The 23096-nt window shown below is 39.2% G+C and overlaps 2 protein-coding genes across 2 annotated transcripts in view; both read left to right on the top strand.

Annotated features, from left to right (window-relative positions):
• The window catches only part of LOC306907372 (uncharacterized protein), a gene marked incomplete at both ends in the record, with an annotated part of 74389 nt that overhangs the window by 22155 nt on the left and 29138 nt on the right, over positions 1–23096 (top strand). The window lies entirely within an intron of this gene.
• Positions 13255–15657, top strand: LOC306907344 (protocadherin gamma-A11-like; the record flags this gene model as incomplete). Its single annotated transcript, XM_079479398.1, has 1 exon — positions 13255–15657. One exon carries the CDS (start codon positions 13255–13257, stop codon positions 15655–15657), a length of 2403 nt encoding a protein of 800 aa, XP_079335524.1.

The raw sequence follows: 23096 nt of genomic DNA, 5'->3' as shown, positions 1-23096 counted from the left end.
AAAAGCACCGGACGGCTGAGTGAATCGTAAAACCAATCGTACGAATTATCTTAGATTTATGTACCGTTTCCCAACGGGTTCGTAACTTAAGTACCACTTGAAAATCTTTTTAGATCTACGGGTGCTCTGAGTAATCCTAAATTCCTAAATGCATCGTAAGAGGACAGATTTATGAGGTCACATGCAGGACAACCGGAGAAACGCCTAAAAGCGCCTAAACTTCAACACTCCTGTTTGTGACTTTGTTTTTATTTAATTAGCTTTTTGTTTGTTAAAAATTTCTAAACATAATTCATAAAAAATACACTACAGTAAAAATTAAATGACCTGACATACATTAATAAAGAATACAAATATTTGGTTGTCAACGTCTTTGTCTTACCATGATTTCCTCTTTGAGACTATTGTGAACTCCTCAAATACTTTAGAGGAAATATGTGATTAAAGGGTTTCAGCCTGTTACAAAGCTTATATCACACCATGACAATCATATGTTCCAACAACTGCAGAAGATAATATTTAAAGAAACTGAATGCCTGATTTGCTGGGAAATTGGATCGATTAGCTCTTCCCTCTATCGTTCTCGAATTGAAAGGTTAATATTGACCAAACTTTGTGCTTATTATTAATATAGTGCTGGTAGTGTACGTGTACAATAAATATTTCGGTTGGACCTAGAAATGTAGATAATACATAGTCCCTAATAAAAACTCGAAATAACACCCTAAAGTGTAATAAATATGGTTCAATAAACAAATAGACACCATTTTTTACTTTGGATTGTAACCTTTTACTTTCCCTAGAACGTGCAAAATACATAGCACAATTACAGTGGATAAGTCCTATATAAACATAGAAAAAGTATTACACGTTGACCAAAAATATGTTGAACAACATTACACAATATTCACCTACCACATGCACATCGGGTGACAATCATTTGCCTAAACAGTTCGAAAACAAGCACCTGCTACAAAAATGAGCCATTGTATAAGGTGGCATTTCAGCACCTGACAAACGGTTAGCGACTCAGAAGTAGCACTTAAAGCACTGCTACATGCAATCGTGTTGAGTTAATTTTTTGGAGACACGCGTGAAACGATAAGGAACGTTTGCAAAGTGGCTCGTAGAAAACGCTCTTAAGTGCTTAGATCCATCGTTGCAAAGCTTTAGTAGTTCACTTGGATTAAAAGCGAAAAAATATGACTTTGTTTTTCATTTTCATACGTCGCTGTCCATGGTTCTGCACAGCTTGTGTCTCATGATGGTGCTGTGTTTCCTTTTGTAAAATGTTGATATTCATGCTGCTAACTCTTAATTGGGAAGGTAGATAAAGACTGTTTAGTACTTGGGATTACTACTTGTTAGAAGTGTTAGTGTTACAGGTACCGGCTGGCACCACGTAAACAGTTTATATGCTCTCTCTGGAAACAGGAGAAAGAAGTGAGACAAAGTAAACTGTACGTCCGTTTTTCATCTCGCTCAGCAGAAAGAGGGAGAAGAGGATTTATTAAGACATTCACCATTGAAATCCTCCTCTATTACAAACATGCATTGTTCTCAATGAAAAACACACATTCAAAATAAAATACAATCGGTCTTTTTACAATCTTTCAGCAACTACTGAATTACAAGTTTTGTGTGATTAATTAAATCAAAACGACAGTAACCACTGTTACCCTGCGAGTTGTCTCTTTTCAAATTATACCTAAAACATAACGTATGTTACCACTTATTTATTGTTCCCAAATTCACTTTCCATTTCCAACTGAAATCATTTTTACTCTTCCCAAAATGCATGAGCTGACAGATTTTTAACTTGTTTTAAACCACTTTTACAATATTCAACATTTGTTCTTTACAATAGCTTTTCACATTTTACACAATATCATACATTTTAAAACGATCAAAACTTTACTAGAAATGTTCAAGGAGCTAAATATAAAACTCTGACTGACGTGACTTTAATAGCAACAGGTGACATAGCATTAGCTGCATTTTCGCGTACGGTCACATGTTCACATCTTCACCAAACAGCATTTTTTTACAGACATTAAAACATTCAGTGACATGTCAACATATTAAACTTCAGGTCTTTAGCACCATTTACAATTTCACCAACCTGGAAACAGGAGAAAGAAGTGAGACAAAGTAAACTGTACGTCCGTTTTTCATCTCGCTCAGCAGAAAGAGAAAAACCGCAAAGCCGACCAAACTGACGTAAAGCCCTAGCGGAACACAATTATCGCCACCCTGCCCCCTGCTGGCGACCCCACAATTACTCCTGACGATTATACAAAATAATTGAGTGCAAGGATAGTGGAAACAGGTTGGTTACCCTGGATTAAACATTCAAACACTAATTATAAAAATTACAAAACCTACCACAAATGTGATAGCACTTTAGTGGGCATCACATTAGCTTAGTGTTATGTCATGCCATTTATGTTACACATATCAGTCCTGGTTCCGCCACTTCATGCTGTGAGCACAGTATATTATTCCTTGTCCTGAAGACCCAGAACACTGCTTATTTTGATAGCAAACCTAATTTAGAACATCTGATTGAAATCATCAGCTCGTTAGCATGGCGATCCATGATCTGAACTGAGTGGATACAAGAGTGTTATAATAAATGTGCAGGGCTGTGGGTCTCCAGAACCAGGGTGAATAATCTTGTGTAATTTAAACACATTGTTGAGCAGTTTTTTAACTTAACTATCGCCATTCACTAGTAAAATCTTTGACCGTTATATTGTAGTTCTCTCCACCCTGCTCATAATGTCATATTAAAGTCTTTCAGCTTGTTTTGTTTCATAGACATTTCTCGATACAAAACGGAATGCTGTCTTAGGTCTTCGGTATTCCTTTCCAGAGGAAATGAAACACAGATCTGTTATTGGAAACATAGCAAAGGAATATAAAGCTTGATGTCCACAAACTATAATCTCATAAGGCTCGCCTTGATACTGAAGGTAACTAAAATATATATTTATATATATATATATTTTTTTATGAAATCGTAAAACAGGAGCGATAACTGTTATTGGAGCAGTTGATAACGAGGACAAATTAGTGTATGAGTTGCATTTTTTAGGTAAAGATACAGCAGGTTTAAAGTCATTCTCAATGGTGGTAATATAAATTTCAGATATGAATGACAATGCTCCAGGTTGGCATCATTAATATGCAGGACAAAGACTCTGAGAATAACGGACAGGTTTGCTGCTCCATTCAGCAAAACGTCCTGTTTAAACTTGTTTATCCCTCCAAATCTTTTTGATGCCAAAAAAGACTGGAGTGGATGATCTCGAGGGGCTTGATGCGCAAATTAGTGATTAATTTCAGGTATGATTAAATATTCCCATTTATTTTTGGATTATTATCGGTGCAATGGATGAACGTCAAATGTGAGTTTTATTTTAGTTTTTAAAGTTTGCTGTCTTTATGAAGAGTACATATACTTTTAAGGGATTTTGATGTGGATCCAAAAAATATTGCCACAATTCCTCATCTGTTTAAAATAAACTTTAATGTTTTTATGTCTCTTCGTCAGGTTTTGTTACGGTAATACACTTGCTAACAGGTCTGTCTATTCTTTCACAATTGTAAATCATCTTCGTTATGAAACAATTGGCACTTGGTAACCTACTTTGAAAGTTTCTTTTGCCTTTTGTTTATTGAGTTTTAGCACTTGAAATGCTTTTGTATTCAAATAAATTATTTTGTAGGGTACAGAGAGCTACAAAATTCTTTCTCCTTATACCTGCTATTATTACATATTCATCTGTAAGGACATTGTTGTCTAACTTCTCACCCAATAGTTATTGTTACTTGTGAACTTTCAATATTTTTTTAACACAGATTACCCATTTGAACATGTTTTGTCCTCTCTGATTGAACTTTCAACAAAACTGCTTGTTCACTTTACATTTAGAAAAAGTTTTGTTTTGGTCCGGCTTTTTTACACATCGCTGTCCATGGTGCTGTACAGGCAGTCTCTCTTTTTCTGGTACCGTTTTGGTGTTGATTTTTGTTGGGGAATATATAAACCTTACCCGTGCTTCTGTTTCGCTTCAGAAAATGTTTAGTTTATGCTAGTTTACTTTGATGCTGAGTGTTATTTTTAAGGCATTTAAATAAAACATTCTTCAATCCTGGTTCCACCAATTTCTTTTGTGAAAAGAGTGACTCTTTATTTTGGTTCTGGATCACAGCACTGCACATTTGGTTTGTGTCCCTTATTTCAAACCCTTTTGTAACATCAGATTATTATACATATCCATCATTTAAACTGTCTTTGTTAGATTGGATGGACTTGATAAATGTGCCGGCCTTTAGGACCAGGGTGGAGTATCGCTGTGTTTGAGCATTAAACTTCGTGCAGTTTTTTAATTTAACACTTAGTGTCGCTGTTTACTAGTAAACCCTTTTGTATTTAGTTTGTTGTTCTCTCCACCCTGATCATGATGTCATAATGCTTGCAGCTCGTTTCTTCAAAGAAATTTGTCGGCGCTGACGGATTTATATCTATTTCTCATGGTGTAATCTTACATTTAGGATTATTTTTAAATGTCGAATGATTTCGTAGGGATACTGTTTACGTTGTTTTCGTGATGGATTCGAGAAGCTCTTTGGTTTTTGCTCAGATGTTTGGCTTTGCATTTTTCGTGCTTATGTCGCACACCGCAAATGGAGACGTGAGCTATTCAATTCCGGAGGAGATGAAGCGCGGATCTGTGATTGGAAATTTAGCCAAAGATCTCGGGATCGATGTGAACAGATTGGCGTTTCGTAAGGCTCGCATTGACACTGAAGGTAACAGAAAACGATTTTGTGACATTAGTGTGAATACTGGAGAACTCGCAGTAGCAGAGAGGGTCGACAGAGAGGCGCTTTGTGGAAAGAAAGCTTTGTGCGCTTTAAACCAAGAGCTCGTCCTGGAAAATCCTTTAGAACTGCATCGCTTCATTCTCAGTATAGAGGATATAAATGATAATTCACCGCAGTTCAAACAAAGCGTAATCAAATTCGAAATAAGTGAATCAGCATTTAAAGGATCTCGGTATTTATTAGACGAAGCCCATGATCCAGACATTGGTGTGAATTCTGTGCAGTCATATATGTTGCAAAACAATGATAATTTTATTCTAAGTGTAGTTACTGGAGCAAATAGAGGAAAATACGGAGAGCTCGTGTTGAATAAAGAGTTGGATCGTGAGCAGCAGAAAGAGGTGACTTTAATTCTTACTGCGGTTGACGGTGGGACTCCACCGAGATCAGGTACTGTAGCCATACACGTCACTGTGCTGGATGCTAATGATAATGCTCCAGTCTTTAGTCAGGCCGTTTATAAAGTCAGTCTGCCTGAAAATTCTCCTGTAGATACTGTAGTGGTCACAGTGAGCGCTAATGATGCTGACGAGGGACAAAATGGAGAGGTGACTTATGAATTTGGGCATATACCCGAAAGTCTTCTGGAAATATTTTTTCTTGATGCGATAACTGGTGAGATTAAACAAACTGGACCCATTGATTATGAGGAGGAGAGTTCATTTGAACTGCCAATTCAGGCTAAAGATGGTCAAGGGCTTGCAGGTCGCTCCATTTTATTGATATATGTTGTTGATGTGAATGATAACGCTCCTATAATAATAATAAAATCCCTGAATAGTCCCGTTCCAGAGAATGCGTCACCCGGTACAGAGGTTGGTATCATTAATGTGCAGGACAGAGACTCTGAGAGTAACGGACAGGTGCGCTGCTCCATTCAGCAAAACGTCCCATTTAAACTCGTTCCTTCAATCAAGAATTACTATTCTCTAGTGACCACAGGTGAATTAGACCGCGAGTTAGTGTCTGATTATAATATCACAATTACTGCTACAGATGAGGGCTCTCCGCCTTTATCTTCCACTAAGAATATTTTCTTTACTTTAGCTGACGTGAATGATAATCCACCTGTATTTGAAGAGCAGAATTACAGAGCTCACGTGCAAGAAAATAACAAACCGGGTTCCTCTATTTGTTCAGTATCAGCTACAGACCCGGACTGGAGACAGAATGGCACTGTAGTTTATTCTCTGTTACCTTCTGATGTCAATGGCACACCGGTTTCCTCCTTTTTATCCATTAACGGAGACACCGGGGTCATTCATACCGTGAGGTCATTTGATTATGAGCAGGTGAAAAGTTTTGAAGTGCTGGTGTTAGCCAGAGATAACGGTTCTCCTCCTCTGAGTAGTAACGTATCCGTGAGAATCTTCATAACGGATGACAATGACAACATCCCTCAGATATTATACCCATCTCCAGATGGAAACTCTTTCATGACCGAGATGGTACCCAAAGGCACGCAGGCGGGCTCCCTGGTGTCCAAGGTGATTGCGGTGGACGCGGATTCCGGACAGAACGCGTGGCTCACCTATCACATCATTAAAGCGAGTGATCCGGGACTTTTCACTATCGGTGTCCACAGCGGAGAGATCAGGACACAGCGAGACCTTTCTGAATCTGACAGTATGAAACAGAACCTTATTGTCTCCGTTAGAGATAACGGACAGCCCTCCCTCTCTGCCACGTGCGCAATTTATTTACTTATATCCGATAACTTGGCTGAAGTTCCAGAACTGAAAGACATGTCTCATGACGAGAGCAGCTCAAAACTCACGTTTTATTTGATCATCGCGCTGGTGTCCGTTTCCACTTTCTTTTTGACCTTCATCATCATCATCATGGCCGTGAGGTTTTGTCGCAGGAGAAAGCCCAGACTGTTGTTTGATGGAGCTGTAGCCATTCCCAGTGCGTATCTCCCTCCAAATTACGCAGAGGTGGAGGGCGCGGGAACTCTCCGCAGCACTTACAATTATGACGCATATCTGACCACGGGCTCGCGTACGAGTGACTTCAAGTTCGTCAGATCGTATAATGAGGGTACACTGACTGCTGACATGACGCTAAGAAAGACTCAGTCCGCTGTAGATGATCTCGAGGGACTTGATGCAGACATAAATTACTCTTTTCAGGTAAGGTCTATTATGCCTTTTTGCTATATCTTTGCTTAAGTTAGTTCAATTTCAAAAACGTTTCTTCTTGTCTAAACACACCGTCTTCCTTAATAGTACTGTTGTGGAATTTTCTTATTCCTTAATCAATGTGAGTCAATTTTGACAAACGCAATATACAGAGACATCAGGTACTTTGCAAAGTATTTTATTGTCGTTTAATCTGCATCATAAGCAATGAGCATGGTGCAGAGCAAAGGCGCTCTTTCCTCCTGCACACAGAGTTTATATATTAAAACGTGACCCCCCCCCCCCCCTTTGCCCCCTAGCCAGAATCCCGAGCTGGTTTCCGAGAAGTGATGCCCGTTATTCCAAACAGAACATCTTGGCATCTGCTCGAGGGCAAAGGCAGAGTGGTATGACGCGTATAGAGAAAAACATGATAACATATGAAAGAAAACATAGATAAAAACTTCATAAACATATAGATAGACACATCAAGAAGCTAGACTAGAAAATTTCCATTACATTCCCCCCTTTTACCATATTATGGTAACCAAAATCTTTATACTTTGACCCGTAAGATGAGCAACGCCCTTTCTCTTACAGGTTTCATTCTTCTATCTAAACAGTTCTTAAAATCCCACTGGAATTGGTAACACCACCTGCTTCAGCCTTCGTCACTTTCCATATTTCCACTCTTATTTGGGAAGTTGCTCCCGTTCCCTCAAAACTAAAATTTTTCTGAGTTAGAGCTAGTCTAAAACTTTCTCTTTTTCCTTTTTATTTGGCCGTCCCAGGGGACATAATGGCCCACATTTTCAAATTTTGTTGCCTTATCCACAACATCAACTGAGGTACACGTACCTCTACACAAATACATATTTGTTCCCCAGTACCTAGCAGAATTAGGGTAACACTGTCACTCCCCATACCATTTTATCAAACTTGAAATATAGTGTTGCACAGAAACAAAATTCTATAATCTCTAATTTCTCGGGGTTCGATGTGTCCCCGACTCGAACAGTTGATTCCCTTTGCGAGCACCAGCAGTGTCGCTCCTCCTGTCGCTTGCAGGACCATTGCGAAGAGCCATTGTGGATGCCATTTTGATGGCCTACGGTTGGAGTTGCCACTCCTTGGACACCTTTTTGCAGTGGGAGGCGTGTCTTTTCCATGACTTCCTCCTGAAATCTTTGACTACCACGAAGCCTCCTGGCTGGAGCTGTGTAATGGTTTGTCAGCTCTGTCTGCTACTTTCCCTTTTGACCTGCACAAATATTTTGAGAGCAAAAACACATTGCCTTGTAACATCCCCCCTTTTGACGCCTGGTCTAGGCCATGCGTCAAAATCGCAAAAGCAGGGAAAAAATGTTCTGGCAACTGGGTGAGGCCATTTGGGCCCCCCAAACATTGTCTGTGTATTTACATGAGCACTCCTTCCAGAGTGCACGCTCAGCTGGTTCTGCAAAATGTTTGCATCTCTGCAAGAGAAAGAGTTTTGTTAGTGATTTCTGGAGACAATCTGTCTGTGGCTCCGATGTTGCTTGCTTTGCTGCAAGGTCAGCTCGTCGGCTTCCTGAAAAAATTGTTTCAGATACAAAAGTGTGTGTGTCACAGTCACACACAACAATGGCAATTGGGAGAAGAATGGCAGATAGCATATCAGATTTTACCATCATCTTTTACAAAGTTTCTGTGTTTCCACAGTGTGCCAAAATCATGAGTTACACCAAATGCATATCTACTATCTGTGTGAATGTCTACATTTTATTCTTTGCTAATTCGCATGCGTGTGTGAGTGCAATGAGCTCTGCTGTCTGAGCAGAGAAATGGTCCCTAAAAATGATATCAATTGCTTCTTTGCTTTTGGACTTGCGATGTCTGTAATTGCAGACACGCTTTGCGGACAGCTGTCTGCCGCGGTCAGTAATTTCGTGACCCAAAAAACGAACAACTTGTTTTGCCAGCTGGACTTTGGAGACATTTACTTTTTGTTCTTTTCTCTTATCTTTTAAACTGGAAACAAAGGCCTGCGCACCGGTAAATTTGGACATGGCACAACTATGCCTTTTTAAAAAATCTTTTTAAACTCATTAAATATTGGCCTTATGCCATTGAGGGCTTCTGTTTTGAGGCTTCTGTTTTGAGGGGGTATTGCTGTTTGCGTGGATGAAAATTACCCTTGGGCGTTATCACAACAGGCTCACAGTTCCTAATCAACCCAACATCATATTTTCCTGTTACCCAAAGTTGTACGGGCACCTTCCCGAAATTTCTGGTATGTCAATACTCTTCATTAATCTTTTTTGTGTGTGAAAACACTTCAAGTCCCCTTGTTGCTGACAGGCAGGCATGATTCTCACGATGGGCGTGCAACAAATTTGAATATTGCACGTCATCCCTTTTAACCCATTCTATGGCGTGCGCATATTTGTCAGAAAAACACCCACAGCTCCCCACACCATTGTAATCAACGTCATGAGGCTCTGTGAGGCAGTACTTTCTACATCATACTTACGTAATTCAAAACTACATCGTACAGCTGTACGAGCGCTGCACTCGGGTCGTGTTGGTATCATGCTCAATCAGTCATCATACACGTTATGACTCTGCCCAGCAAATGAATCGGGCAGCAGTCAGACATGAGAAACCTGTGTTGAAATTTGACACTCCCCAACTCACATTGCACCCTTTTGACATAAATTATTTTACATTAGAGCTACTAGCATTTAGGGAAAACACAGCTAGTTTAGACTCTAGTAAATTTAAACACTTCTTGTGAATCACAGTAGGCTATTTGTTGCCCCTGAATCTATCAAAAATTCAAGCGGTTTGTTGCACACAAGCATTGTGCATTTTAGCAAAGTTCAGAAAGCGGTTTCATTCATCATGGAATGTGAGCTAAGCAGATCTTCATTGCATACAGTAGGAAAAAGCATTTCTTCATTGCATATGCTAAGGGAAATCATACTCACCACCCTCAGAATGATGCCTCACCTCCTCACTTCCATCTATCTTTTGTTTTGACCTCCGCGATCTCCGAGGCTCAGGACAATCTTTGTGCCAGTGCCCCGTTCTTCCACAATTGAAACACTTCTCTCCATACATGCCAGAGGGTTTAAACCCTCCTCTCCCTCTTCCATGTCCACGCCACTGACCTCCTCTCCTCCCGTTTCCTCTTCCTCCATGCTCTACTCCGATATTCATTAGAGCCATGTGGAGTTCTTTATCTTGGGTGTTTTTCTTCTGAAACTGTTTCTTGTCTGTTTGTCTTTCGGCGTGTACAGCATGACGGACAATCTCACTCATTCTCGCGCGATCTGGCTCGATGCATGATTTTTCCACTTCTCGTCTCAGCTCTTCTCTGAGGTTCCGCAGAAAAGCGGATCTGAGATGTCCTTCGAACGGACCAATGTCTGGTCCATCTGAATCAGGTTGAAGTCCAGAATGTTCTTTAAATACTTCCTCCACAGGCCATTTACCCTGTAACTTTCTCAGGTCAGATGGTTTTAGTTTGACTTTCAACAGTCTCTCTAATTCTTTCGGTGAGAATTCTTTGCAAAATGTCAAAAGTTCTTTGTCTGTCGGTGCTGGTTGCGCTCTTTCTTGCTTTTGACACACCACGGGCTGTGGTGGAGACGGCACTGGTGCTGGTGGAGACACTGGTGGGGGCACTGGAGCTGCCTCGATCGGGTTCAGATGTCAGTGAGGAGGGACACAATCATCCTCCGGTTGGTGTTTAAGTCATAGATGGGGGTAAAGATGACAGAGGGGTTAAATCAATATACTCAGGCAATACAGGGTACAATGGAGCATGCGGCGGTGGGGGTGTATGACACGGCGGTGGAAGTTCTTCCAAAGCCTTTTCTTTAAAAACATGGTCACGTCTATTTGCTTCCTTTTCCCATAATTCTAAACATTTACACACTTCGTCATATTTTTCTCCTTCTTTTTTAGACATTTTAAATATGTCTTTTTTCCCCATGTGTTCTCTTATTTTTCCTAATTTTGTGGTACTAAATTTACCGTTTTCAGGAAAGTTTGCTTTTTCTTTTAAATAGGGTACACCTTGTAAACTTCCTGTTCCCCAATTTTTCCTCATTTCTCTGTATGTTGGTTTATCCATAACTCTGAATAGTCTCCCAGACTGTTTAGAATCTATCTTGATTCTGAGTAGTCTCCCCTCTTTAACTGTCTTAAGCAGTCCTCCAGACTGTTTAGAATCTATCTTGATTCTGAGTAGTCTCCCCTCTTTAACTGTCTTAAGCAGTCCTCCAGACTGTTTAGAATCTATCTTGATTCTGAGTAGTCTCCCCTCTTTAACTGTCTTAAGCAGTCCTCCAGACTGTTTAGAATCTATCTTGATTCTGAGTAGTCTCCCCTCTTTAACTGTCTTAAGCAGTCCTCCAGACTGTTTAGAATCTATCTTGATTCTGAGTAGTCTCCCCTCTTTAACCAGACTGTTTAGCGCTAAGTAGTCTCCCCTTTCTTCTTAGACTGTTCAGAATATTTTCAACTCACCGTTTTTCACTTTTGTGCCTTGCACTGAGTTCTTTTGGGATCACGTCAGCCTGGGGTCCGGAGTAGAGTTCTCTCGTCCCTGTATGGGGTTAGAGCTGGATTTGCTATGTCCAGGATGATCAGTCAACTCTAGTCCGTTCTCCGTCAGCCTTGTGATCCCATACCTCGTCGCCAAATTGTTGTGGAATTTTCTTATTCCTTAATCAAGGTGAGTCAATTTTGACAAACGCAATATACAGAGACATCAGGTACTTTGCAAAGTATTTTATTGTCGTTTAATCTGCATCATAAGCAATGAGCATGGTGCAGAGCAAAGGCGCTCTTTCCTCCTGCACCCAGAGTTTATATATTAAAACGTGACTCCCCCCCCTTTGCCCCCTAGCCAGAATCCCGAGCTGGTTTCCGAGAAGTGATGCCCGTTATTCCAAACAGAACATCTTGGCATCTGCTCGAGGGCAAAGGCAGAGTGGTATGACGCGTATAGAGAAAAACATGATAACATATGAAAGAAAACATAGATAAAAACTTCATAAACATATAGATAGACACATCAAGAAGCTAGACTAGAAAATTTCCATTACAGTACTTCCCTACATTTTACTTAAAATGTTCCTGGTCTACGTTTCGTTATCGATTTTAATTATTAGCTGATCATCTTTCCTGGAATAAATAGGAAGAAAAGTAAATTGAGGTCTATTGAAAATATTCGTAACGTTACAAAAAATATAAATATTTGGGGATTAAAAATACAATTATTATAATAAAGTTTATAATAGACAATACAAAACGTGAAAATATTTAACCACAGTAAAGAGAAGATCTTATATGCCCGGTCTTACCTTCAAAGGGATAAATGTATACGCCACAGTAAAATGAAAAATTCTGAAGTCGTATGATAACCCATCCGTTTTTCTAAAATTGAAAATTTGTGTCGTCTTAACTAAAAAGAGATTGCCCTGACATATTTTTAAATATGTACCATTGTTATGTTTAAGATGCTGACCAGTAGACCTAATGTTTTTATATTGCGTTTTAATAAAGGCGAATATCCCAATTATAAAAATACGTGTATTTAGCAAAGTCAGGTTATTTTGCAGCATGTTTTGAATTTTTTTCCTTTATAAGCTGATACTGAGTTTACACAGTGCTCATCAATCAAACAAGTTCATAAATAGTATTTAAACTTTCTATTTTTATTTTACATTTAGGCTACATGTTTCTATAATTATCTTCTAGCACACAAAGTAATGGTTTGCATGCCATTTTGTACTATCAGTGGACTGTTCATTAGCATTCTAGATGTTTTTTTTGTTGCTGTCGATGGTTTTGCACAAACAGAGCTTAGTGGTGTTTGGGTTCGCGCTAATATAAAAAAGCAATGGCTACCGCTGAGACTCTGAGGAAACAGGGTTTTCTCTCTAAATTGTAACTAATCACACCGGCTTATACAGTGAGTGCGTTGAATGTTATGCAGTTTCTTACTTTAACTCGTAGTGTCGCTGTTCACCTGTACTATCATGAGCAGTAATATATTACTCGCTCCACCCTGTTAGTGATGTATTGGCTTGACCAGCTATAGTCTCGTACACACGACCATTTCTCCGATCCTCTGTCTTTGTTTTACATTATAGCTTTCCCCCGCTGGATTTACGTTTTTTCTGGCATTTTGTTTTGTTATATGAATATTTACTCAATGGGTTCCCAAAGCTTGTGGTTTGATGGTCCGATGTTTGGCTTTTTGTTCTTCGTGATCATGGCGCACACCACTAATGGAGACGTGAGCTATTCAATTCCGGAGGAGATGAAGCGCGGATCTGTGATTGGAAATATAGCAAAGGATCTCGAGCTCGATGTGAACAGACTGTCGTATCGTAAGGCTCGTATTGACACTGAAGGTAACAGAAAACGATACTGCGACATTAATCTGAATACTGGAGAACTCACAGTAGCGGAAAGGATCGACAGAGAGACGCTTTGTAAGGAAAGACTTTCCTGTGTCCTTAATTTCGAATTAGTTCTAGAACATCCATTGGAAATACATAATGTTGGGATAAAAATTCAGGATGTTAACGATAATACACCAACATTTTCTAAAGACGTAACAAAGCTGGAAATAAGTGAGAACGCTGTTAAAGGCGCTCGGTTTCGCGTCAATGAGGCTCATGATGCAGACATAGGAAATAACGGGGTTCAAAGCTATTTGATAGAAAATAATGACAATTTTATTGTATCCGTCTCCACCAATGCAGATGCTGGCAAGAATGTTGAGTTAGTGTTGAATAAAGAGTTGGATCGTGAGCAGCAGAAAGAGGTGACTTTAATTCTTACTGCGGTTGACGGTGGGACTCCACCGAGATCAGGTACTGTAGCCATACACGTCACTGTGCTGGATGCTAATGATAATGCTCCAGTCTTTAGTCAGGCCGTTTATAAAGTCAGTCTGCCCGAAAATTCTCCTGTAGATACTGTAGTGGTTACAGTGAGCGCTACTGATGCTGACGAGGGACAAAACGGCAAAGTGATTTACGAATTTAGCCGTATATCTGGAATTGCGACAGAATTATTTAATTTAGATCAAAACAGTGGGGAGATTAAAGTTAAAGGCCAGGTTGATTTTGAAGAGGAGGTCAAATATGAACTGCTTATTGACGGAAAGGATGGCTCTGGACTTTCTTCGGGCACTAGAGTGGTCATAGAAATAACAGATGTGAACGATAACACCCCTATAATAATAATAAAATCTCTAAATAGTCCCGTTCGCGAGAATGCGTCACCCGGTACAGAGGTTGGCATCATTAATGTGCAGGACAGAGACTCTGAGGGTAACGGACAGGTGCGCTGCTCCATTCAGCAAAACGTCCCATTTAAACTCGTTCCTTCAATCAAGAATTACTATTCTCTAGTGACCACAGCTGAATTAGACCGCGAGTTAGTGTCTGATTATAATATCACAATTACTGCTACAGATGAGGGATCTCCACCTTTATCTTCCACCAAGAATATTTACTTTACTGTAGCTGACGTGAATGATAATCCACCTGTATTTGAAGAGCAGAATTACAGAGCTCACATGCAAGAAAATAACAAACCGGGTTCCTCTATCTGTTCAGTATCAGCTACAGACCCGGACTGGAGACAGAATGGCACTGTAGTTTATTCTCTGTTACCTTCTGATGTCAATGACGCACCGGTTTCCTCCTTTTTATCCATTAATGGAGACACCGGGATCATTCATGCAGTGAGGTCATTTGATTTTGAACAGTTGAAGAGTTTTAAAGTGCTGGTGTTAGCCAGAGATAACGGTTCTCCTCCTTTGAGTAGTAACGCGACCGTGAGTATTTTTATATCGGATGAGAATGACAACACCCCTCAGATTTTATACCCCTCTCCTGATGGAAAATCTTTCATGACCGAGATGGTTCCCAAAGCAGCTCAGGCGGGCTCCCTCGTTTCCAAGGTGATCGCCGTGGATGCGGATTTTGGACAGAACGCGTGGCTCTCCTATCACATTATTAAATCGAGTGATCCCGGACTTTTCTCTATCGGTGTCCACAGCGGAGAGATCCGGACACAGCGAGACCTTTCTGAGTCTGTCAGCATGAAACAGAACCTTATTGTCTCCGTTAGAGATAACGGACAGCCCTCCCTCTCTGCCACGTGCGTGTTATATTTACTTATATCAGATAACTTGGCTGAAGTTCCAGAACTGAAAGACTTGTCTCATGACGAGAGCAGCTCCAAACTCACTTTTTATCTGATCATCGCGCTGGTGTCCGTTTCTACTTTCTTTTTGACCTTCATCATCATCATCCTGGCCGTGAGGTTTTGTCGCAGGAGAAAGCCCAGACTGATGTTTGATGGAGCTGTAGCCATTCCCAGCGCGTATCTCCCTCCAAATTACGCAGAGGTGGAGGGCGCGGGAACTCTCCGCAGCACTTACAATTATGACGCGTACATGACCACGGGCTCGCGCACGAGTGACTTCAAGTTCGTCAGATCTTATAATGAGGACACACTGACTGCTGATATGACGCTGAAAAAGAGTCACTCTGCTGTTGATGAACTTGAGGGGCTTGATGGAAATACAATTCTTTTTTCTGAGGTAGGCGCCATTATTTGTACTGATTAATAGTATTGTTATTGTCCAAGTTTATATCGTTTTATAGTCTTAAACGCTGTTCGAACCCACATTGAAATTATAAGATTATTTTAATTTGATCTAGGTTTATAAAATGTTTGTATGTGTTTGTGTATGCTGATAGATCTAAAACGCCCTCCCTTAAATGTGAAACAAAGTTATTGTCACAATCAGTGTGTGTGTGTGTGTAGCGCATGGTACAGTAAGTTTAATTATAACAACAATAATAATATTAATAATAATTAGTTATGATGCTGTATATTTGCAGTGTGTTTAATCATTTTTGCAGGTTTTTGTCCTGTATAATAACACATTTGCACCAACTGCCTTTGAAAGGTTAGTGTGCAGGTCATTGTTGGTGTCCCAATAACACCAAAATAATTAAAACAGATTATTGGCTTGTGCAAAATAAACAATTTATTGGTAAAAATATGTTCTTTTCTTTTATGCAGTCATTTATTCTACATATCTTCTTGAAACTTTAAAAATATAGCAAACTTAACAACACATTGTAGCTTAGTTTCTTTGTTGTTGCCTGTTCTTGTGATAACGTTTGTGATTTCTAAAGAAGACCAGGATCTCTACTGTATGTGAACTAATAATTTTTAGACATTGTGGAAAAATGAAACAACATAAAAGAATTGGGTGAGTGTCAGGGATTTAAGAAAAATATTGCTGTGTTTATATATTTAACAGTTTGTTTAGAAACATTTCAAACAAATAGGAGAAGTGCCCTTTTTTCTTTGTTTAGAAACATTTCAAACAAATAGGAGAAGTGCCCTTTTTTCCACTTGAGCCCCTGCTCCTCAAAATGTCTGTGCACATCCCTGTGTATTGTAATTATTTTCTATTTGAGTTTTGGGGGTTTGAAGGTAGATTTGAACATATTTTGATAGATCCCTAAGAAAAGCTCTGTAATTTTTTATTTCCTTTTGCACTTTTGTGTTGGTTTCTTTTAAACTATGCTTGCTGAAGATACTGAAAAATCTCATTGTTTTTTGCCACAGACGTTTAGCACCTATTGTGTTTAATTATATGGTCTTTTCTCTGCTCTGTTATATTGAGTTTTTAATATAATGCATCTTCTGCTTTCTCTAAGGTTAAATGCTTGTACTTTAAAATAGTGAAAACTCTTTCATGTATATATTTGTATATATATACTTTGTGTGTTCTGGTCACAACATCTGTGTTAAACAGATTAACTTAAACTTTTATCAAAGCTTCACCAGTTCACTTGGATAAAAGGGAGAATAGGTGTTTGGCTTTTCTAGATGTCGCTGTCCATGGTGCTGCACAGCTTTTGTCTCTTGATGGTGGTGTGTTTCCTTTTGTAGAATGTTGGTCTTAACTCTGCTGAGGCTTGGTTGGGAAGGTATATAAAGACTGTTTAGTACTTGGGTTTACAGCTTGTTAGAAATGTTAGTTTAGTTTGATGCTAGTATTATGTTTTGCCATTTATGTTACACATATCAGTGCTGGTTCCGCCACGTCATGCTGTGATTGCATGCATATATTATTCCTTGTCCTGGAGACCCAGAACACTGCTTATTTTTATAGGAACCCTTATTTCGAACATCTGATTAAAATCATCAGCTCATTAGCATAGAGATAAATGATCTGAACTGAGTGATGATAAGTGTCATAATAAATGTGCAGGGCTGTGGGTCCCCAGAGCCAGGGTTAATAATCAGTGTTTTAACACAAAATTTTGGTTACGCGCTTTGCGGAAAGGAAGCTACTGGCATTATAAATCAGGAGTCATTCTCGGAAATCCATTAGAATTGCATCTAATCAGTTTGCAAATTGAACATATAAACGAAAACAACCAACATTTTGATGAAGATACTATCAGAATGGAAATCATGCATGAGTGTCTTCAAGTTCATCAGATCATATGATGGTACACTGACTGCTGACATGACGCTAAGAAAGACTTAGTCTGCTGTAGATGATCTTGAGGGACTTGATGCCGACATAAATTATGCTCTTCAGGTAAGGTCAATTAAGTTTCTTCATTTTCTAACACGTTTATCCTTCTTTAAACACACCGTTTTTCTTAATAATAGACAAAATCTAGCTGTGTCACATTTTAAGTAAGTTTTGTTATCGATTCTAATTATTGGCTGATCATTTTCCCTTGAATTAATAGGGACAAAATTAAAGTGAGGTCTAGTGAAAATATTTGTAACGTAACAAAAAATCAACACATTTTGGGTATAAAAATAAAATTACGAGCATAAAGTTAATAATAGAAGTAACATTACTAAAAGTTAAACTCTTTCGATACTTAAGCCACAATTAAGAGAAGATCTTATATGCCCTGTCTCACAGAAAAGTCTTAAAGGTATACTGCACAGTAGAATTTAATTTCTGCCATGTATTACTCACCCTGAAGTCGTATGATAACCCATCCGTTTATCTTCGTAACACAAATTAAAATAGTTTTGATGAGCTTTGTCAAAGAATTGTCATTCTAGTATCCTTTTAAGACTAGTCCCAGACTAAAATGATAATCTGAGCTGTCTTAACTCAAAAGAATTTGCCCTGACATATTGTCAAATATATGATTGCCATTGTTATGGCTTAATATGCTCTCAAGTAATGTATTTATTTGGCGTTTTAATAAAAGCGAATATACTCATTCCTTTATAAACTCATACTGAGTTTACACAGTGCTCATCAATCCAGAAAGTGAATGAATATTATTTCAACTTTGTGCTTTTATTTTTAATTTAGGCTTCATATTTCTATAATTATTTTCTAGCACACAAAGTAATAGTTTGCATGCCATTTTGTACTATCAGTGGACTGTTCATTTGAATTCTAGATGTTTTTTTGTTGCTGTCGATGGTTTTGCACAAACAGAGCTTAGTGGTGTTTGGGTTCGCGCTAATATAAAAAAGCAATGGCTACCGCTGAGACTCTGAGGAAACAGGGTTTTCTCTCTAAATTGTAACTAATCACACCGGCTTATACAGTGAGTGCGTGGAATGTTATGCAGTTTCTTACTTTAACTCGTAGTGTCGCTGTTCACCTGTACTATCATGAGCAGTAATATATTACTCGCTCCACCCTGTTAGTGATGTATTGGCTTGACCAGCTATAGTCTCGTACACACGACCATTTCTCCGATCCTCTGTCTTTGTTTTACATTATAGCTTTCCCCCGCTGGATTTACATTTTTCTGGCATTTTGTTTTGTTATATGAATATTTACTCAATGGGTTCCCAAAGCTTGTGGTTTGATGGTCCGATGTTTGGCTTTTTGTTCTTCGTGATCATGGCGCACACCGCTAATGGAGACGTGAGCTATTCAATTCCGGAGGAGATGAAGCGCGGATCTGTGATTGGAAATATAGCAAAGGATCTCGAGCTCGATGTGAACAGACTGTCGTCTCGTAAGGCTCGTATTGACACTGAAGGTAACAGAAAACGATACTGCGACATTAACCTGAATACTGGAGAACTCACAGTAGCGGAAAGGATCGACAGAGAGACGCTTTGTAAGGAGAGACTTTCCTGTGTCCTTAATTTCGAATTAGTTCTAGAACATCCATTGGAAATACATAATGTTGGGATACAAATTCAGGATATTAACGACAATGCACCAACATTTTCTAAAGACATAATAAAGCTTGAGATAAGGGAGAGTGCTGATAAAGGCGCTCGTTTTCGTGTAAATGAGGCTCATGATGCGGACATAGGAAAGAACGGGGTTCAAAGCTATTTGATAGAAAATAATGACAATTTTATTGTATCCGTCTCCACCAATGCAGATGCTGGCAAGAATGTTGAGTTAGTGTTGAATAAAGAGTTGGATCGTGAGCAGCAGAACGAAGTGACTTTAATTCTTACTGCGGTTGACGGTGGGACTCCACCGAGATCAGGTACTGTAGCCATACACGTCACTGTGCTGGATGCTAATGATAATGCTCCAGTCTTTAGTCAGGCCGTTTATAAAGTCAGTCTGCCTGAAAATTCTCCTGTAGATACTGTAGTGGTTACAGTGAGCGCTACTGATGCTGACGAGGGACAAAACGGCAAAGTGATTTACGAATTTAGCCGTATATCTGGAATTGCGACAGAATTATTTAATTTAGATCAAAACAGTGGGGAGATTAAAGTTAAAGGCCAGGTTGATTTTGAAGAGGAGGTCAAATATGAACTGCTTATTGACGGAAAGGATGGCTCTGGACTTTCTTCGGGCACTAGAGTGGTCATACAAATAACAGATGTGAACGATAACACCCCTATAATAATAATAAAATCTCTAAATAGTCCCGTTCCCGAGAATGCGTCACCCGGTACAGAGGTTGGCATCATTAATTTGCAGGACAGAGACTCTGAGAGTAACGGACAGGTGCGCTGCTCCATTCAGCAAAACGTCCCATTTAAACTCGTTCCTTCAATCAAGAATTACTATTCTCTAGTGACCACAGGTGAATTAGACCGCGAGTTAGTGTCTGATTATAATATCACAATTACTGCTACAGATGAGGGCTCTCCGCCTTTATCTTCCACCAAGAATATTCACTTTACTGTAGCTGACGTGAATGATAATCCACCTGTATTTGAAGAGCAGAATTACAAAGCTCGTGTGCAAGAAAATAACAAACCGGGTTCCTCTATCTGTTCAGTATCAGCTACAGACCCGGACTGGAGACAGAATGGCACTGTAGTTTATTCTCTGTTACCTTCTGATGTCAATGGCGCACCGGTTTCCTCCTTTTTATCCATTAATGGAGACACCGGGGTTATTCATGCCGTGAGGTCATTTGATTATGAACAGTTGAAGAGTTTTAAAGTGCTGGTGTTAGCCAGAGATAACGGTTCTCCTCCTTTGAGTAGTAACGCGACCGTGAGTATTTTTATATCGGATGAGAATGACAACACCCCTCAGATATTATATCCCTCTCCTGATGGAAACTCTTTCATGACCGAGATGGTACCCAAAGCAGCGCAGACGGGCTCCCTCATTTCCAAGGTGATCGCCGTGGATGCGGATTCTGGACAGAACGCGTGGCTCTCCTATCACATTATTAAATCGAGTGATCCCGGACTTTTCTCTATCGGTGTCCACAGCGGAGAGATCCGGACACAGCGAGAACTTTCTGAGTCTGACAGCATGAAACAGAATCTTATTGTCTCCGTTAGAGATAATGGACAGCCCTCCCTCTCTGCCACGTGCCCATTATATTTACTTATATCAGATAACTTGGCTGAAGTTCCTGAACTGAAAGACTTGTCTCATGACGAGAGCAGCTCCAAACTCACTTTTTATCTGATCATTGCGCTGGTGTCCATTTCCACTTTCTTTTTGACCTTCATCATCATCATCCTGGCCGTGAGGTTTTGTCGCAGGAGAAAGCCCAGACTGTTGTTTGATGGAGCTGTAGCCATTCCCAGTGCGTATCTCCCTCCAAATTACGCAGAGGTGGAGGGCGCGGGAACTCTCCGCAGCACTTACAATTATGACGCGTACATGACCACGGGCTCGCGCACGAGTGACTTCAAGTTCGTCAGATCTTATAATGAGGACACACTGACTGCTGATATGACGCTGAAAAAGAGTCACTTTGCTGTTGATGAACTTGAGGGGCTTGATGGAAATACAGTTCTTTTTTCTGAGGTAGGCGCCATTATTTGTACTGATTAATAGTATTGTTATTGTCCAAGTCTATATCGTTTTATAGTCTTAAACGCTGTTCGAACCCACATTGAAATTATAAGATTATTTTAATTTGATCTAGGTTTATTAAAGGTTTGTATGTGTATGCTGATAGATCTAAAACGCCCTCCCTTAAATGTGAAACAAAGTTATTGTCACAATCAGTGTGTGTGTGTGTGTAGCGCATGGTACAGTAAGTTTAATTATAATAACAATAATAATATTAATAATAATTAGTTATGATGCTGTATATTTGCAGTGTGTTTAATCATTTTTGCAGGTTCTTGTCCTGTATAATAACACATTTGCACCAACTGCCTTTGAAAGGTTAGTGTGCAGGTCATTGTTGGTGTCCCAATAACACCAAAATAATTAAAACAGATTATTGGCTTGTGCAAAATAAACAATTTATTGGTAAAAATATGTTCTTTTCTTTTATGCAGTCATTTATTCTAAATATCTTCTTGAAACTTTAAAAATATAGCAAACTTAACAACACATTGTAGCTTAGTTTCTTTGTTGTTGCCTGTTCTTGTGATAACGTTTGTGATTTCTAAAGAAGACCAGGATCTCTACTGTATGTGAACTAATAATTTTTAGACATTGTGGAAAAATGAAACAACATAAAAGAATTGGGTGAGTGTCAGGGATTTAAGAAAATGTTTGCTGTTTTTATATATTTAACAGTTTGTTTAGAAACATTTCAAACAAATAGGAGAAGTGCCCTTTTTTCTTTGTTTAGAAACATTTCAAACAAATAGGAGAAGTGCCCTTTTTTCCACTTGAGCCCCTGCTCCTCAAAATGTCTGTGCACATCCCTGTGTATTGTAATTATTTTCTATTTGAGTTTTGGGGGTTTGAAGGTAGATTTGAACATATTTTGATAGATCCCAAAGAAAAGCTCTGTAATTTTTTATTTCCTTTTGCACTTTTGTGTTGGTTTCTTTTAAACTATGCTTGCTGAAGATACTGAAAAATCTCATTGCTTTTTGCCACAGACGTTTAGCACCTATCGTGTTTAATTATATGGTCTTTTCTCTGCTCTGTTATATTGAGTTTTTAATATAATGCATCCTCTGCTTTCTCTAAGGTTAAATGCTTGTACTTTAAAATAGTGAAAACTCTTTCATGTATTTCTTGTATATATATACTTTGTGTGTTCTGGTCACAACATCTGTGTTAAACAGATTAACTTAAACTTTTAGCAAAGCTTCACTAGTTCACTTGGATAAAAGGGAGAATAGGTGTTTGGCTCTTTTAGATGTCGCTGTCCATGGTGCTGCACAGCTTTTGTCTCTTGATGGTGGTGTGTTTCCTTTTGTAGAATGTTGGTCTTAACTCTGCTGAGGCTTGGTTGGGAAGGTATATAAAGACTGTTTAGTACTTGGGTTTACTGCTTGTTAGAAATGTTAGTTTAGTTTGATGCTAGTATTATGTTTTGCCATTTATGTTACACATATCAGTGCTGGTTCCGCCACGTCATGCTGTGATTGCATGCAGATATTATTCCTTGTCCTGGAGACCCAGAACACTGCTTATTTTTATAGGAACCCTTATTTCGAACATCTGATTAAAATCATCAGCTCATTAGCATAGAGATAAATGATCTGAACTGAGTGATGATAAGTGTCATAATAAATGTTCAGGGCTGTGGGTCCCCAGAGCCAGGGTTAATAATCAGTGTTTTAACACAAAATTTTGGTTACGCGCTTTGCGGAAAGGAAGCTACTGGCATTATAAATCAGGAGTCATTCTCGGAAATC

Source organism: Barbatula barbatula (assembly GCF_947034865.1).
Source record: "Barbatula barbatula genome assembly, chromosome: 18".
Classification (NCBI taxonomy): domain Eukaryota; kingdom Metazoa; phylum Chordata; class Actinopteri; order Cypriniformes; family Nemacheilidae; genus Barbatula; species Barbatula barbatula.
Note: the sequence above shows the minus strand (reverse complement) of the source record. Positions and strands in the feature narration are given on the sequence as shown.